General features: G+C 42.1%; 1 protein-coding gene across 2 annotated transcripts in view; it reads left to right on the top strand.

Moving 5' to 3' along the window:
• The window catches only part of ITGA1 (integrin subunit alpha 1), a 133,850-nt gene extending 128,195 nt beyond the window's left edge, over positions 1 to 5,655 (top strand). For both annotated transcript variants that reach the window (XM_025196132.1, XM_006017278.3), the window contains one exon: positions 633 to 5,655. In XM_025196132.1, coding sequence (XP_025051917.1) covers positions 633 to 677 — 45 coding nt within the window. In that variant the 3' untranslated portion in view covers positions 678 to 5,655. The remainder of the gene's footprint in view (positions 1 to 632) is intronic.
• Positions 5,656 to 18,239: the final 12,584 nt, after the last annotated feature.

Consider the following 18,239-nt stretch of genomic DNA (forward strand, 5'->3'; position numbering starts at 1 on the left):
ACTGCAAAATTAAAGAGATTTCTAATATACTAAAATATGTTTTGACTTTGGGTTGGGGTTTAACATTCAGCAATCAAATTATATTTAAAAACATTCTCAGACTTCTGAGGGTAGATGTTTTTCACTTTCCGAAAATCAAAAAACTTGTACTTGTTCATTGTCCCATGCTTTACCACCACTTCAACACAAGTGGGCAGTATTCCCAAAGCTAAAGCTTTAGTTAAAATACTGTTAGGGTTACTACAGCAAATTTAGGTTTGCATAATCATCTGAAAAATGTGGTATTTATTCATTGAATGTATATGTTTATGCAGTAAATTAAAATGTATTACACTGTTTCAAATATTATTAGCTTGAAGTTGACAGATCTTTGACACTTTGTCACATAAGAATGATTCAGCAATTACTGTAGATTAAGTTTGCCTGTTGGCATGAGATATGTCTTCTATTTTTCCAGTTCAGGAAAACAACTTTGAGCTTCACTGATATGGAATTGAGTTATAACTCACCCATGAACATTAGAACAATGCATTTAAAAAATAAAATAAGATAAGATAAACAAAGGCCTTGTAAACTTTGCCAAAAGTTTTCTAAAATTTTGGTTTTAATTGCATTTTTCCTCTCATACACAGCTTGGATTTTTCAAAAGGCCACTAAAGAAGAAAATGGCAAAATGAAGAATCATATAAAAAAGAAAAAAATGTGGCAATTATACAATCTGTCCTCAGGTGTTATAAACATAAATATAAATTTGGTCACAAGGTTTTCTAAACTCTTTCATGGACTAATTAGTGTCATTCTTTTAAAAAAACAAGAAAGCAAATGAGGTACATAGATGGAGAAAACAAAGGGAAGAGAACAAATCTATAATGTTTGTAATATGATAGAAATATTTTAAGTCTTTACTCATTTTGGGCAAGCAATTCCACTTTAAAATTCTGAAATGTTTTATATAGGGAGGCAAGCCTCTTCATATATTTTTATACATGAAATAATTATTCATACCACATTATTCAAGAAACTGGGTTTTAGGCAGTAATTGCCATTTATTTACTGAGTTTCCAAATTTTTTAAAAGAGATAACTGACTGCCATAATTCATTAATGAGACTTTCAAACCTTGAAAACACCCCAAATACAATATAGTACATTCACAAAACAGTAACCCTGAGGAAAGTGTCATATGCAGAGCTTTACATGAAACCTAGTGCAAATCCAAGGGCTTCCCTTACTACTTACTGCAGTGTATTCAGATGTACAGGGGCTACTCCAAGAAATAAATTTCTTTTATTAATAAGACTATTAGGGATTGATATTTTTAGCACTTAAATATCTGAACTATGAATGGATTTCCAGAAGGTGTAAAATTTAGCCCAGAATAATTTCAAGCAGATCTGTTTGCACAGTGTAAATAAATAAGCAGATGCCCCTCTGGACCTGTAAATTCACGTGTTCACTAATATTGCAGGTGCGTTTTAGAGGCACCCTGAAAATCTGGCCCTTGTTGTATATCTTGGAGTAGCCAGCAGGGTGCTTGCTGAATTTTCCTTGTAAGGTTACTGTTTAATCCAGTAGGTTTAAAGGTTTGTTGATGATAAAAAAGAGCACAGTTAGGAAACTTAGCACTGATGAGCTTTTTTTAGTACCACAAGCCACACCTCATTTTTAATACTTACAAATTTAAGTACTGATACAGTATTTGTATAGCTGATAAGAACCTAACAAATGATGTCTGTTTTGCATCACAGATTTAAAAGATGAGATATAAGAATACACTGAAATTAAAGGTAGTAAAATGTTTCTTTAAATCCATTTAGGATACTCTTTTTAATATAAAACTGCCTCCTTTTCACAGTTACTATATGATTTGTGGATAAACCTTCACCTCTTCAAAGTAGCTTACTCATCCACTTCCATAGTTTCATAGATGTTAGGGACTGGAAGGGACCTTACAGGTCATCAGGTCCAGTCCCCCTGCACTTGGGCAGGAAAGACTGCTGGTGTCAGATGACCCCAGCAAGGTGGGCGTCAAGATGCTTTTTGAAGATCGCCAGGGTAGATGACTGTACAACCTCTTCGGGGGAGCCTGTTCCAAACCCTCGGCACTCGACTTGTAAAGAAGTTTTTCCTTATGTCCAGTCTGAAGTGGTTTCAGTAAAGCCACCACAGCTTTTCTCTAGAACATAAATCAGTTGGACATGCTTATTTTATTTCTTTTTAATAGTCTAATAAGGAGCAGTTTAATTCATAATAATTTTCTATTTTTGTGAAATAGTGATCAAAGGTGACCTAGGTAGCTCTGGAAATTTACAGATGATGCTTCATATTTGAAAGATGTTATCAGAATAGAAGTCATGTTGAGTCCCTTTTATGTACTCTCTGGCTTACAAAGGTAGTCATTTGGATGTTTTGAGACTCATAAATTTAGTAAGTCTGAGTTAGTTTCAAAGCATTTGTAATTTTTTCTTGTGCATACATGAATGATTATGATTTTACAAGCACCGTATACTTCAAATTGCCCATCTGACTAGGCTTCTGAGTAATAAAAATCCGAAACTGGGCAGACTCCCAACAGGAACTCTATGAGTCATTGCCCCATCTAGTTCGTGACATTCATAGAAAGTCCTTATAAGTTACTGGAATTTCTCCAAAAGAATAGCCATATAACTGAGAGCAGAATGAGACGCTCAAGGAAAGTTGGTGAAAGGCACAAGGTAAATGGAAATAGAAGATTGGTATATAGAATATCCCTCCTTTATCCAGTATTCAGACTGGCAGAGGCCTGCTCATTTAATAGTGAAGATTAAGATTTAATATTAAGCAGAAGCTTTAGTTGCAGTCCAAATTGCACATTACGTGGTATGCAGGCTTTGTAAAAATCATACTATGTGGGCATGTCTATCTGCTCAGAGTATTGTTATGGCCTTCATCGTCAGGATTATAATAATCATTACAAGAAATGAGAGTATGCATGTATGACTGTGGCAGAGTGGGCAGTCACACAGCTGAGAAAATTTTCACTCACCCACTCCCATTCCATATGTATTAACCCTTAAAGTGGAAAAGATGTCCTGAGAGATGCCCCTGTCATCACACTCAATCTGGGTTTTCAACATCCTCAAGTGTGTCAATTTGGTTATCCTTTAGGGTGCCCTCTGCCCCCTCATATATGGGCTTGAAGCATACAGAGCAGGAGCAGGTGGGTGAGGCTTATTTCCTTCATAGCAGGACTGAGCACTCTGCTGCCACATTGTAGACATACCTCAAGTGCCTCACAATTTAATATTGTATCAGCACAGTACCTCTGGAAAGCAGAAGGGCTGTTATCTCTCAGGGGGAGGGAGGTTAAGATAAACTGAAGCAATAAGAGATTAAACGATTTACCTGTGATCAGATATGAAGTCTGTGTTAGTGCCCATCTAAACTACTCTGCTTACAGAAAACTGTAACTTAAATCGATTCCATCTCATGCTTTTTGAATGTCTGTACCTAGCCTGGAGGAACTAAACCAGGCCTCAAACTCCCAATTCAGTTCCTAACCACAGAACCATCCTTCCTTCCCTCATACCATTAACCATTGGTTCAGTGAGGCAGCATTCATGTTATGCAGGCCATTTTCATTGGGCTAGGTTCTGACTCTTTAAGTAGTTCACTTTGCAACTGTAATAATCTCTTAAATAGGAATTGGGGGATTTAATTAAATTTCCCATTTAATTTCAGAGCAGTACTGTTACTCTATAATATGCATTAGCAGTACAGCACATGTCCCTAGCAAAAGAATATATAATCCTAGATAAGTATTCTTTCTATGTAAAGAATATCTGAAATCAGTGTTCCATTCATTTTACTCTCACTTTACATCATAAGTGCAATATATAATTGCCCATCTTCTCTATTTGCATCATGGTGCTTCCTCCTTGCTCATTTTGATTATCAAGTAAAAACTGTTTTTAAATAGTCATAGGTATAGTAACTACTGCCACAGAACACCTTCCTATCGTGCTATCTGAATTAGCAAATACAATATTTTTATTCCTTAGAACCTCTCCACACAATATCACATAAACAATGTCATTGCTTACTATAGAAAATATCACTGCGATCAGTGATACAAACACCAAAAACACTGCAGCGACTATAACTGTTACAAAAGTAGAGTTTGCTTCCTAACTCTGTTAAAAAGCAGCAAGGTTTCAATATGATGCTAATAATGGATGAACGAGAATGTTTTTGTTCTTCTAAAACAAAAGTCTAACATTAGGTCTGCTGTATATATTAAGTTTTAGGCTTAAATTAGTTTTAAATGACTAAGAGCTCCAATCATGCACATTACCCCTCTGTCGTCATAGACATCCTTTGAAGCTCCTGGCACATATGCAAAGACTGTTTCAGGGTAGGAGCCTAAGACAAGAGAGATCTGTTCTAGTGTTCTTTATGTTGATTGAAGGTATGAAGCATGGCGCTCTATGAGGTGCAGCACAGAATTTATAAACTTGTGGAAGGGGCTTTACATATCTTTGCTCCATTTCAGTCCTGGGCTGTTTCTGGGGCTATAGAATACCCAAGACCAATGGTGTCAAACATATAGCTTGTGGGCCTGATCCAGCCTGCAGAGCCATGTTGCCTGGCCTGTGGGGCTTGTAGGGGCTGGAAATTTGGGAGTGGGGTTCACTGTTAAAATCTGGGATACAGCTCCCTGTGGTATGGATCCCCATTGTCAGTAGTGGGGGCAAATAACAGCAACATTAACCCCAGTGACCAGGGTTTGAATTATGGAGTGGCTTGCGGGGGCTGAGCCTCCCTCCCCCATAACAGACAAGAGTCCCTGGTAAGAAACAAGAGTCCCCAACCCCCTCCACACCTTTCTAAGCAGCGCAGGCAGTGGCTGCTTCTTCTGGCTTCCAGCTGCCACCGCCACAGACCGCGCCCCCCTCCCCAAGTCAGAGTGTAATTCAAACCCTGCCCACAGCCACTGTCACATCCAGATCCAGTCTGTAAGGAGCCCCACTGTCCGGATCAGGGCGCCACGTGAGTTTGACACCTCTGCCCTAATGTAATATAAAGAATCCTAGGGGCCTGCCTGAGTTACAGCATCCTCTCAGTGCTACAGTATGAGATATGTATCTGCCAAGTGTTGCTGTAGCCCCGTAAACTGTGGCTTCTCAGAGGACAGATACACCTCCCATGCTAAGGTCTACAGAAAGACTTTGGGAAAATAATCCAATCACTGCTTGTTTGTTTTTTTAAGTACTTGTGCCAGGGAAATTTGCCTCTAACTGGAATCAGAGCTTTTTGTCTCCCCTTTAATGCTACTCTGCTTCTATTACTAAGCATAAGAGGTGAAGTTGGAGTAAGGATCATACCCAATATAAGCTGTTGATATTGTGTGGCTTATGGCTCTACATTATTGATCTTTTAATTTGTTGTACCACCTGCTGTATGTAGTATCAACAAAAAAGGATGAGACAGACTAAAAGAGAGAGCACCACTGTTTGTTATATCACTTAACAGGAAAAACTGTTGTAATTTTGCACTATTTTTAAGAAAGCAATCACAAGAAAAACTAATTACATGCTGCGTGACATTCTATGGTTTGCTTTTCTACTGTGACATTGTTCCATAAAATGTACTGATAAAAAGTAATAAAGATGTGTCCAGCCAACCTGTTTGTGTATATTGTCTGTCTGATATTGAATCACTCTAAGTGTTTTAAAAAGTATGCAAATTTGTGAAAACAAAAGCTGCCTCTACAGTGATAGAAAGTATTGTTAAAAACACACATTGGTGCAGATTTTAACATGAGGGAAAAATGGCTGTTGTTAAGAATGAAATGATTGTTGCTAAATGAACCTGAGAATACCAGATAATACCAGAAATTCAGAGCCAGATTTTCATAACTGAAATTGTATATTCAGATTTTGTGTGCAAGCACTATTGTGAAAACTTTAAAATAACTAACATATAAATATTCATATATCTGCATATCATATTTAGATCCTAACTCTGAGAAATTATCATGTCCCCATGATCATTAAAGATGAAAGCATATGAGTTCATCTTATCCATTCCCTTACCAGTGTTTCTTGCAGCATGCACTAGACAACACTCAGCTGTCTAGTTTCTAAGTGACTCATTTCTTTCTCATCTGTCTCCACTCCTTGCTGAACATTTCAACAGGATTTCCTGGAATACAAAGATTGCAACATATTCTGCATGTTTATAAAATGTAATCAATTACACTCCCACAATTTTAAAACATTGGTCTTATCAGATATGAACCTGCTTCAGCCTCATACCAAAAATGGGAACGTATATCAAATGTTCTTTGGTGTAAATGTCAGATCATTTGAAGCTAGTTGGAAAACTCTCATTAGAACATTTTGACAAAAAAAAAGTCAGGAAACAAATTGCAACTTTTTTCAAAATTTTCTATTTTCCAACCAGCTATACTGATACTCCTCTATTTTGATACAAGACAAGACTCTGCTTCCCAGAAGACCATATTAAATTGGATTGGTATAAATTGATCAACGCTTTTCATTCGAATCCTACACACTTTGAAGTCAATGGCACAGACAAATTACCATATTTGCTTGATTCTACCACAAGATCTCCCCGCCCCCCTTTAACATAGGGAAAAACGCTCCTCAATGGGCAGGAGGAGACCAGACGGATAGACAGGTGGCTGCTGTGGCTCAGGCTCCAGTCCCTTCCTGGGGTTGGGGCCATAGCCACGGCTGCTGCCTGTCCCCTTCCTCCCTCCACTGTCTCTGCACTCCACATCTCCCCCCCTCCCCCCACCCATGCATCCTCTGCTGCTCCACCTGCCCCTCTCCCTCCTGTCCTAACTCTTGCTCTGCAGTGACAGGCTTTGTGCATGCTGCACCTTGGGGCATTGAGCATGGCCCCAGCCCAGGCCTATGACCCCAGCCCAGCCCCCATAGCAGTAGCATGCAACCTATGTGGCTGCTATGAGGCTGCTATGCTGGGCTGGGCCTGTGCTCAATGCCTAGTGCCCCAGGCTGGAATGGAAATGAAGCCTGCCAGCATAGAACAATGGTAAGGAAGAGAAATGGGGTGCCAAGTCTGTGAGGAGGAGGAGGCGGCAAAGATGGCAGGGGGCTAGGCACAAGCAAGGGGCAAGCTGCTTGACTTCCCGACACCACCCGCCCCCTACTGCCTGCCTGCCTACTGTGGTGGTAGGGGGGGGAACAATTAAAGACAACAACCCTGCAATAATTAGATTCTATACATGGAAAATGTATACATTTGTTATAACTGTCGATGTATAGAAGAATCTAATTATTTGGGGAGGTCATATTAAATTCAGTTGTCTTGGATTCAAGTAAATGCAGTAACTGTCGGTTGGTCCAGTTTGAAACACTTTTAGAATTAATTTTAAAAATTGAAGGGCTAGCAAGATGATGGTACTGCTGAAAACAAAGCAAAACAATCATGAGAAACTAATTAAATACTGTGAAGTACAGTATAGTAAGAACAGTGAACATAATCAGGAGTTAGCACAAGATACTTGTTGCACATTAATTGTAAATACTATTGCCATTTTCTGACCACAGCATTAGTTTACATTTGGGGTCCTGTTAACTGTTTCAGTTAGAAGAAATTGATGATGGAATCTATTATCTTTGATGCAGTCCTATTTAGTTACAAAGTGGGCTCATCTACACATGCAATTAATGTGCATGAATAAACTCTGTAGTTTACTGCTCCACAGTTTATTGCTCCTGGGCGCCACATCTTGACATGTGCCTGGGACCACAGCACATTGAGCCAGGTTGGGGCAGCCCCAGGCTGGCAGGCTGATCCCCTGCCTCCAGCTCAACATGCTGTGGAGGGGCTGGCTGGGGCATGAGGGTGCTTCAGTGCAGGGGCTAACTAGCAGGCAGCCCCCACACTGAACCACCATCATGCCCCAGCCAGCCAAGGCAGTGTCTACATGTGTTCTGCTATGGAGTAAAAAATTCTGTAGTAGGATAGTACTTGTATTTCCAAGTATTATCTTGCAGCAGAGTTAATTAGTTTACTCCAGCCTAATAGGGGCATGTGTGTAGATGCATGACATTTGCTGTGCAGCTAATCAGTTTACATTTCATGTAGGCATGCCCAGAATGTACTAACTCCTGTTTCCCTGAATACAGTAGGAATCAACAGATGATGCTTTTCTTTGTTCCAAACCCCTTTCAGACCTTAGCCAAAAAGCTCTCTTACCTTTTTCTCCAGTCCATATCAATGCTTCAATGGTTGTGCCTTGTGCTTGCTATTGCCCATGAATGAGAGCCTATAACAGATGCCTTAAAACTGCTTGTATATTTGAGAAGAGGCCCATTAAATAGTCTCCTGTTTATCCTTGGTAAATAAACATTTTTTACCTTTGTAGGTAAATATTGTCTTTTTGAATTGTTAATGATTTTACTCAACTTATGGCCCTTGTACCTAGATGTCTTTTCAATTGTTACCTTTTATGGTTAGTTATGAGTTGTTTGTAAGGTTGCATCTGCAAGATGTAGAGAGGTGGGTAAACACACACATACTGTCACAGTAGGATCAATACCTGAGGTCTCAAGTCTCAACTCTATTTGATACTGGAAGAAGCCTAGCCTGTTTCTCTGTGCTTACAAGAGCTGCCTATATTTCTCAGTCTTGTAAGTATTTGCAGTATTCCAAAACTACATGCAACTGTTTTGCATCGTGTTAATTAGTATCCAAATAACCCAGTATCTCTGTTAATCAGTGATACTGGCACTTAACTTTTTACACTTTTACCTAATGATTTTATGTTGTGACACTTGATGCCTCTAACCCAAAACAATTTTACTCCCACCCAGCTCCCAACACTGCACATAATCCTTCCATAATTTAGCCAGATGAGGTCTCCTATTCATCTTCCTAGTAAAACTGTTTTTATACTGATCCCTTCTAAAGGTTTCTCTGTGGGTGTGCCTACACACACATTATGCTGGCTTAAATTTACTGAACAGTAACTGCCCAGTAGGCAGGGATAGGTCAGCATCTACATGTACAGGCAACCTGGGACTAAATTTATTCCCAAATCAGAGCAGCCTGCCATGTGCCCCTGTGGCTACCAGGGGGAGCTCCAGCCTCTGGCTACATAGCTGCTAGCACTTGGGACTAACTTAGGACTAACTAACTAACAACATATGTGACACATGGGGGGGCACAGAGGGGCACATGCCCCCCTTCCCCCCCATTAAAATTGGCCCTCACTATCCGGGGAGTGGGGAGTGCTGGGCAGTGTCCCCCCTGAGAAGCTGCACTTTTGGGAAATGATCAACCTCTGAGGGACCCCCCACACACACACTCCTCCCCTGGTTGGCAATTGGCCGCAAGCGCCAGCGGCACTTCTGATTTCCCACCAACACTTCTGGGGAGGACCCCTCCCTCCTGTCAGCAGTCAGCAGCTGGTACCCCCCCAAAAGAAGGAGGCACCATTTGCTCATGTTTAGTCCCAGATTGAAGCCAGGAAAGGTGGCCAGCCAGGAGCCCTGGCGCTGGGCTCAGGCTGCCCCTTAATGGCTGGGCATACCCAGCAGGGATGTCCCCTAGGTTACTGCACAGTAACACATCTACACGTGTGTTACTGTAACTAATTGGGTGTAAATTTGATAACTGCATGATGCAGCTATCAAATTTACACTCAAGTCAGCATAAGTCACCATACTGTGCCATATGGGCACGCACATGTAGATGCACACTTGTACTGAGCAGTAATTTTGGTTACTGCGCAGTAAATGTGTATGTGTTGACATGCCCTGTATGACCTTACTTCATATAATCTTTTCATTTTCATTTTATTACAGGTCCTCCTCAAATTTTACTTGACAAGGGCATGAACCCTTGCAATTTGGGATTGTTTCATTTCCACAGAGTCCAGATGGTCCATATCCCTTGGTTCCTCTTCCTGAGTTCTATGTAAGATATTTCCTGACATTCGCAGCTTGGGACCAAAAATGAAAAGTTCTAGAGTAGATTTTGCATTTTAACTGATTGCTATTCTATAAATCCAGCAGTATCCAACTCATTTGACTCCACATGGCAGATCTGGGCTGCCTAAAAGAAATCCCACCACATGATCAGGCTCTGGTAGCAGGATAGCAGCTTGTCAGCTTGGCTGCAAGAGCCATCACGTTGGTGTCAGTCTGGAACCCAAGGGGTGAATATAACTGCTGATCACCTCCATCTTCCCCTGCAACCATTTTTAGTTGCTAGTTTTAGTTGCCAAAGAACCCCAATTAGGCAATGGGCACTAATTTGTAGTGGTGCTCACCTCTCAAGTTCCAAATCCACAGCAATTCTGTGGCTCTAGCAGCCATGCCAACAAGTTTGGCGGGCTGCAATTTAACCTTTCATGGGCTATATGCAGCCTATGGGCTGCCAATTGGAGAGCCTTGCTATAAATTGTCAAAAGGAACAGGATATCCATGTCATAGTCCATATACTGATGTGCCACAAAGGATACACTGCACTTTGAGAGACCAGTTTAATCTATTTGCAATGTCATAGCATTAGAACTGTGTTGAGATATTGTGGTATTGTAGTCTACAATTTGTAGATCTCTCAGACTTGCTGAACTACTTTGGATTCAGATTTGTCCCTTGAAATTAAATTACCAAATATGGTGAACAATTAATTCATTCAATAGTTACTACTGTGACAGCCTCTTGCTGCCTTGCTGTATAAGCCTCAAGCTACTTTACAAAGTAGTTAATACCCATTAGCAAATATTCACTTTCAGCCACTCTTAGACAGAGGTCCAACTATAACCATAGCAATGATCTCTGTTAGTCACTGCTGCAGGTGGGCTCTCTACATTTTAGGAGAAACTTTCTTTCCAACACATACAACACAGTTCCTGGACCAGTTTTCTACATGTTGCCTGCATTTCATCAACTGAAATTTTCTCTTAGCTTGGCTAAGATTTTAGCAACTCCCAAAAATTCATGGCCTCACAGTTCTTAACATATCTAGTATAACCATCTGATGCATGCATCCAGCACCTACTGCATTTTTGTTTCCTATGTAATAGGCCTGTGCAAAGTGGCTAGTATTCACTTTGGATTCAGATTCGGCCAATTCGGGGGACATTGATTCGATTCGGGGGTTCAAATCACTGTCCCAAACTACTTTGGCCAAATCTGATTCAGAGATTCAGCTGCTGCCAAATCAGCCAAATCTCCGAATCACACAGGCCCATCCCCAACCTGCTCTCCCAGCCCTGCCCGCCCCAGCTCCTGGCCCTTAAAAAAAAAAAGAAAAAAAAGAAAGCCCCAACTCACCTGCTCCTGCCTGGCGGGGAGCAATCCCCGCTGCTCCCCATCACCCCATGCTACATGGCGGGGCTCTGTCATGAGCCCCCAGGAGCCCTGAGGCTGCTGCAGCAGCTGGCGACTGCAGGGTTTTTGTGGGTTTGTTTTTTTTTAAAGGGCCGGGATCTGGGGCCAGTGAGGCAGCCATGGGAGGGCGGGGGGCTGGGAGATGGGTGGAGAGCTTCGAATCAATTCAGATCTTGTAATTAGTCCCCTGATTCAATTTGGATTCAGAGATTCAGCCACTGAATCAAGCCAAATCTCCTCTGAATTGAATCAGTACCCAAAGCTTCACACAGCCCTACTATGTAATACTTAATCTCCTGTACTTATCCCATGCTCTTTTTTCTCCTCTCCCTCCTAATATATTTCATCTATAATCTCATAGTTCAATTGCTGATATAATAGAAATCTCCCAAATCATTAGTTCAAGTAGGGCCAATTCAGCAGGTCTGAATACACTGAAAACTCTTTCATCTCCCAGAAAATCAGTCACCTTTAATTAGCTTAACAGGTTAAAACTGGCAAACAATATAACCACTAAAGGGAAAATCTAACCATGATTATTTTAACTGAAGACCTGATTTGATTTGAAAATGATTTACAAACTCTTTGGGACAGATGAGGAAAAAAGCACCAAGGACAGGTTTTGATTTCATGTACCAGAAAATAGTCCATATGGCTTTTAAAACAAAAAGAGGTGAAAAATGAAAATAAAAATTATGTTGGTAAGAGATAAATGCCAACCTTCTTACTAACTATTAAAATCCCTTAGCTGACACCATTTTATAGGAAGTCAGTTCTTGTTATCAAAGTCAAGTTATCATTGGAACTGTGCCAAAGTTAATGCTTTGGTAAATAAGCTGAGTTTACTTAGTACAGTCTGAGGAAATGTACGTTTTGTTTGAAAAGTAGGTGGACCCTTATATGAAATGTGTGGGAATGTAATATGTATTGTGTTGTCTAACAGCTAGTGGGTAAATTTTTTCATTGACCATCTTCCCACTCATTCCAGATTATGCAAGCCACCTCCACGCTTCCTGTGGACTAACCAACATCTATATCAACTATAGTTTTTGTTTATAAGGAAAATGAGTAATAGAAATGCTCCCCAGAGCTTGACAGACTTATACAGAGAGATAATATATCACTTCCTATGTCCAAGATCACTAATAAAAATTACCAACCAGTCTTCTTACCAGGGCCAGATTAACCATAAAACAAAGTAGGCACATGCCTAGGGGTGCTGATGTGGCAGGGATGGCGGCTGCTGCTGCCACCCACCAGCTTCCCTGCTCCACAGAGGGGTGCCGGTGCCCTCACCCTGCCCTGGCCCTGCTCCTGGCCTGTCCCCACCTTTCCACTCCACGTCTGGCCACACGCCATTCCACTCTCCCCCCTCCCCCCACTCCACGTCTGGATCGGCGGATGCCTAGGGACATGTGAGGTGTAAATCCAGCCTCTTTCACCTGAGTCTAAGCAACCTCCATAGATGAGAAACATTAATTACGGGGACGCAGTCAAGTTTTTGGGGGATTACCCAGCTGGTACCCACTCAGGCTTCCCAGGATGCCAGAACCTTATTGAAGTGTGACTATGGGCCTCTGCCAGATGTGTAGAAAAAGGTGTGATAAGATCTGATGCATGATCCACATAATCATTAGGCAGGGGCCCATATACATGGCAAGAGGCGTGATTGTGGTTTCATGCATCAGGTCCCATTATGTCTTATTGCTAGTAAAGGTGGAGCCTAGAATCATGAGCCTACACTCCCTCTACATCAGCAAGTAGCAAACTACCACAGCTGGGAGCTCCCTCAGCTGATGGGGTTCCCAGTCACAGGAGTGCACCATGTGAGCTCAGATCAGCTGACAGGACTCCCAACTCTGGAAGTGAATGGTACTCCTCCTCATCTGGGAGCCCCATTGGCTGACAGGGCTCCTGGCCACGGGGGCACACTTGGTCAGATGTTCAATTAATGGCACCATAGGAACCAACCACAGAGTTATTACACATTTTTTATGGAACAACTGTGTGGCTTATTTTTTGTTGTATGATGCAGGAGGCCACAAGCACACTATGGTAACATTTATGCTAAGTTTATTTATCATTTGCTGGTTCAAAGATAAACTACCACATAAGGTCATAAGCACATACTTTGCATATTTATATGTGCGCCCAAGGACAGTTGTTACTGAACAGTCATTTAGTACTTGCTTTAGCAATGACTGCACAGTAACCACTGGTATTGCACAGTCCCAGCACTACATGAGTCATTTCTGACCCTACTGCACAGTACCAATGAGCTACTGAGCAGTAGCGGCAGCATCACAGTCCATGCCCGCCGATGCTTCGTCACCATAATGACGATCTACTTCATCATACGTCGTCACTACAGTGACGCAGTGAATTGCAGCAGTTAAAACTAACATAATAAAATTAATATTTTAACTTGAATTAATTATGCTTCAGTTCCATTTTTCTGTTCAAAACTTTACCTGTTATAGTACCAACAAAACTCTTAGATGAGTGGCAGACTATGATAAATGCATTTATTTGGAAAAATGAGAAACCTAGATTCAAGAATCCCATCCTGTGAAGGCCTCAGCCAAGTGGGGATTCATGTTTCCAAATATGAAATACTACTATCAAGGTAGACAACTTAGAAATCTGCAGTATTGGATATTACCAATTTACAGTCAGTATTGGGGAAGAATAGCGCAAACATACTATCCAAAAGTCAAACAATATATTTCCAGGGCTAAAGTAATCTTCCAGGCCAAATGTAATACATAATCACCCCTTTATGAGAACAATGAAAATCTGGGATAACACAGAAGAAATCAAGTTCATACCCATCACCTTTAGCACCTACACATAATAATATAGAATTGAATTCTAATAATTTATTATGAAGCTTTAATATCTGGGAATATACTGGCGTAATACATTTTGGACAATTATTCAGAGAAAATATTTTGAGATATTTTGAAGAAATACAACATACTGCAAATAACATTGATCCTGTTTTTCTGATACCTGCAACTGAGATGCTTCTTAACATATTTCCTCATCTTTCCAAATGAAGGTAATCCTCAGTAGAAATTTGATAGAATTTGAGAAAATATTGGTTACACCTATGAAACACCCAGGCCTATTTGCTATTATATAAAACAATTATAAATAGCCATATAGAAGAAAAAGAATTTATGACAAAGTCGGCTAATGACATTGGATCAGAAATTAGTGCTGAAGAATGGGAAACTATCTGGAACAATAGGCCTCATATCCATTTGCAAGATAATACAAGAAAATTATTTTAAAATCCTATATTGATGGTATCTTACAATGTATTTATGGTACAAAAAATGGGAAATGTTGGAAGAAGTGTAGTCAGGTGGGACTACCAAATGTTGTGAGTCTGGGGAGAGTAGAGTATGAATCTCAGAATTAAATTGTTCTGGAAGATGGTTAGAGACATGGTAAGGGAAATAACAGGATGCCGACTATCAGATAACCTTTTAGTGTTCTCATTGAACCGTCCTGAGAATTCTGCAATATATAAAAGTCATAAGGAAATGATCACTCATCTTCAAGTGGTTACAAGAGTTATTATTGCAAAAGCCTGAAACAGAAGACATGCCTCTAAAACAGGGGTGGGCAAAATACAGCCTGCAGGCCAGATCCAGCCCACAGAGGGGACTTTGTCCAATCCCACCTGGCCCAGGCACTGTCCAGCCCGTGGCACATGCTGCCACCCACTGGGCACGCAGTAGGACTTGGGCGGCTCCACAGCTGGACTGCCTTTCTAGGCAGCCCAGGCAGTGGCAGCTCCTTCCAGATGCCACCACAGCTGGCCCCAGCCCCTTGGTACTGGCAGAGACCTGCACACAGAGCCCTGACCTTAGCCTGCCAAGGGCCCACCCAGGACTTGGCCTGGCAGAGCAGAACAGCTCTGGACCAGCCAGAACATGCGTGAACAGCTCTGATCCCAGCCAGCTCCATGCCTGCTCCATACTCTCCTGCCCATGCTGAACAGTGGCAGCAGTGGCCAGGCAGAAGCTGCTGCTCGGTGTGGGGGAAAGACAGCTGACACCCCGATGCTGCTGCTGGGCCCTTCTTGCTTCAGCCTCCTAGACCCACGCCCAGGCTGCCCTGTGGCTCCCCCGCACTGCCACCACTGCCCCACTGGGCATCCCAGAGGTGGTGATGACAGTGGCAGAAAGGAGCTGTAGGGCAGCCCAGGTGCAGGCTCCAGGCAGCTGCAGCAATAAGGGCTTGGCAGTGGTGAGGGGAGGAGCCACTATTCCCCCATGCCGAGCAGCAGCTTCTGCCCTGCCTGCTACCCAATCTGGGTGTGCAGTCCAAAGAAGGCACGAGGTGGGCCAGGGTCAGGCTCTGCGTGCAGATTCTGGCAGGTCTGCTCTGACTGGAGCGAGTCTAGAGTATGTTTGGGGCAGGCAGGGGTCGGGGCTGGGGCTGTGCACTGTTGGTGGTGGTGGTGGGGAGAAGCCGCAAGGCACATGAGCTCCAGGCTGTTGCAGGTGCAGGGTCGTGGTGACCAGCTTGTGGCAACTCCCCAGAACTGCCCATGTGGCCCGTGGTCCCAAATAATTGGCTGCCCCTGCTCTAAAATCACTGACTGATTTTTAAAAAATTGGGAAATTTTTGTAATGGAATAGTTTTCCTATTAAATCCATGTTCTACAGGAGAGAAGGAAAAAAGAGGTTTACTTAGAAATTTGGTGGACATTTTTGGATTTTGCTGAAAAAGAATTTTTTCCTGCTTCCAGAACAGAAAGTTTGAGAAACTTTTTTGAATATCAAAGGAAAGTGCAAATTCTATGAGCTAACACTTAAGAAGAATTTTGGAATACATTTAAAATTTAAAAGGAGAGGTGAATAGAAGATAGTGAAATTTGTATTATGCAGAGTTCTAAAGAAAAAGAAGGGGTAAATTATTACACAGATGAAAAAATGCAAAAGCTTAACATCAATAGAAACATAAGAGCTGTCAGAGACTGGAAGGAAGAGAAGAAAAAACACAAGACTCCTGTGGATATTGACTTGAATTGAGAAAGTATTGCTGATAGAAAATAAATATATCTTTATGTGGACTTTAGGGAACTGGGTGTATCTGTAAATGTTAAATCTGTTACTTGATAAGTTAGATTAGTTAAGGAATAAACATGAAAGAAAGAATCTGGTCACACACCAAAATTAAATTCCAGTATAAATCCAGATCTCGAAAATCTGGAATTCTTGAAAATCCAGCACTTTTTAAGCTTCTGCTCCTGAGCCAGATGCAGAGAGGGAAGCTTTCATGCAGCGACTGCTGCCACCACCCCCCCACCCCACACCACTGCTTCACGTGCGGCCGCGGCTCTGGGACTGGCCGCCAATCTCCGCCACCCCCACAGATACAGAGGTGGAAGCGTGCACCATCCACCACCCCACTCTGCATGCAGCCACTGCTCCAGGACCGGCTGCCATTACCCCATCCCCAACCCCCTCACTCTGCAACCAGCTGCTGCTCTGGTTTAAAAAAAAACGAATTTTCAAATTTCTGGCAGGTGCTGAGTCCCAAGCATGCTGGATTTATGCAGTTATACTGTATTATACAATGTCTATCCTACAAACTAGACTAGCCTACAAATGAACAATGGCTAATTATAAAATTTTCTTTTGTAGGTATCAGTTCTGATGTAATGGCTAGCCTGCTAAAAGAGAAGTATTTTAGCAAAAATGTTAGCATAACATTCTTGCTAAGCAGAAGTTTTCCAATTCTAATTGGTCTGAAATTACAGATGATAATTACTAGATTCTTAGGTCTCAGTCATGAAATGCAAAACGTTCTATAATTCATAATTTTGTAAGATAATATATAGAGGGTGCATCTACACATCGCCATATGGTAACATGGCTACAATGCCATGCTTTAGTACTTCCTTTTGTAAGTGTGCCACTATGGCGATGTAGCTAGTGATCATGTGTAGACAAATTTGATTGCTATGTCACTGTAGCATGCCATACAGTGACGTACTGCATCACTACTTCATTATAGGGCGACGTGTAGATGCGCCTATCATAATTTAAATGTGGGAACTTTTCTTTTTGTGCCTTTCCTGTGTAGGTACATGCATAGATTCATAGATTCATAGATTGTAGAGTCAGAAGGGACCACAATGGATCATCATTTCTGACCCCCTACCCCTGGCAGAAAAGAGGACCAAGGTCAGATGACCCCAGCCAGGTGACTATCTAGCCTCCTCTTGAAGACCTCCAAGCTAGGTGATAGCACCACCTCTGTTATAGATTCATAGATTCATAGATGTTAGGGTCAGAAGGGACCTCAATAGATCATCAAGTCCGACCCCCTGCATAGGCAGGAAACTAACCTCCTCTTGAAGACCCCCAGGGTAGGGGAGAGCACCACCTCCCTTGGGAGCCCGTTCCAGACCTTGGCCACTCTAACTGTGAAGAAGTTCTTCCTAATGTCCAATCTAAATCTGCTCTCTGCTAGTTTGTGGCCATTATTTCTTGTAACCCCCGGGGGCGCCTTGGTGAATAAATACTCACCAGTTCCCTTCTGTGCCCCCGTGATGAACTTATAGGCAGCCACAAGGTCGCCTCTCAACCTTCTCTTGCGGAGGCTGAATAGATCCAGTTTCTCTAGTCTCTCCTCGTAAGGCTTGGCCTGCAAGCCCTTAACCATACGAGTGGCCCTTCTCTGGACCCTCTCCAGGTTATCCGCATCCCTCTTGAAGTGCGGCGCCCAGAATTGCACGCAGTACTCCAACTGCAGTCTGACCAGCGCCCGATAGAGGGGAAGTATCGCCTCCTTGGATCTATTCGTCATTCAACTGCTGATGCACGATAAAGTGCCATTGGCTTTT

Source organism: Alligator sinensis, unplaced genomic scaffold (genome assembly GCF_000455745.1).
Source record: "Alligator sinensis unplaced genomic scaffold, ASM45574v1 scaffold573_1, whole genome shotgun sequence".
NCBI classification, from domain to species: Eukaryota; Metazoa; Chordata; order Crocodylia; family Alligatoridae; genus Alligator; species Alligator sinensis.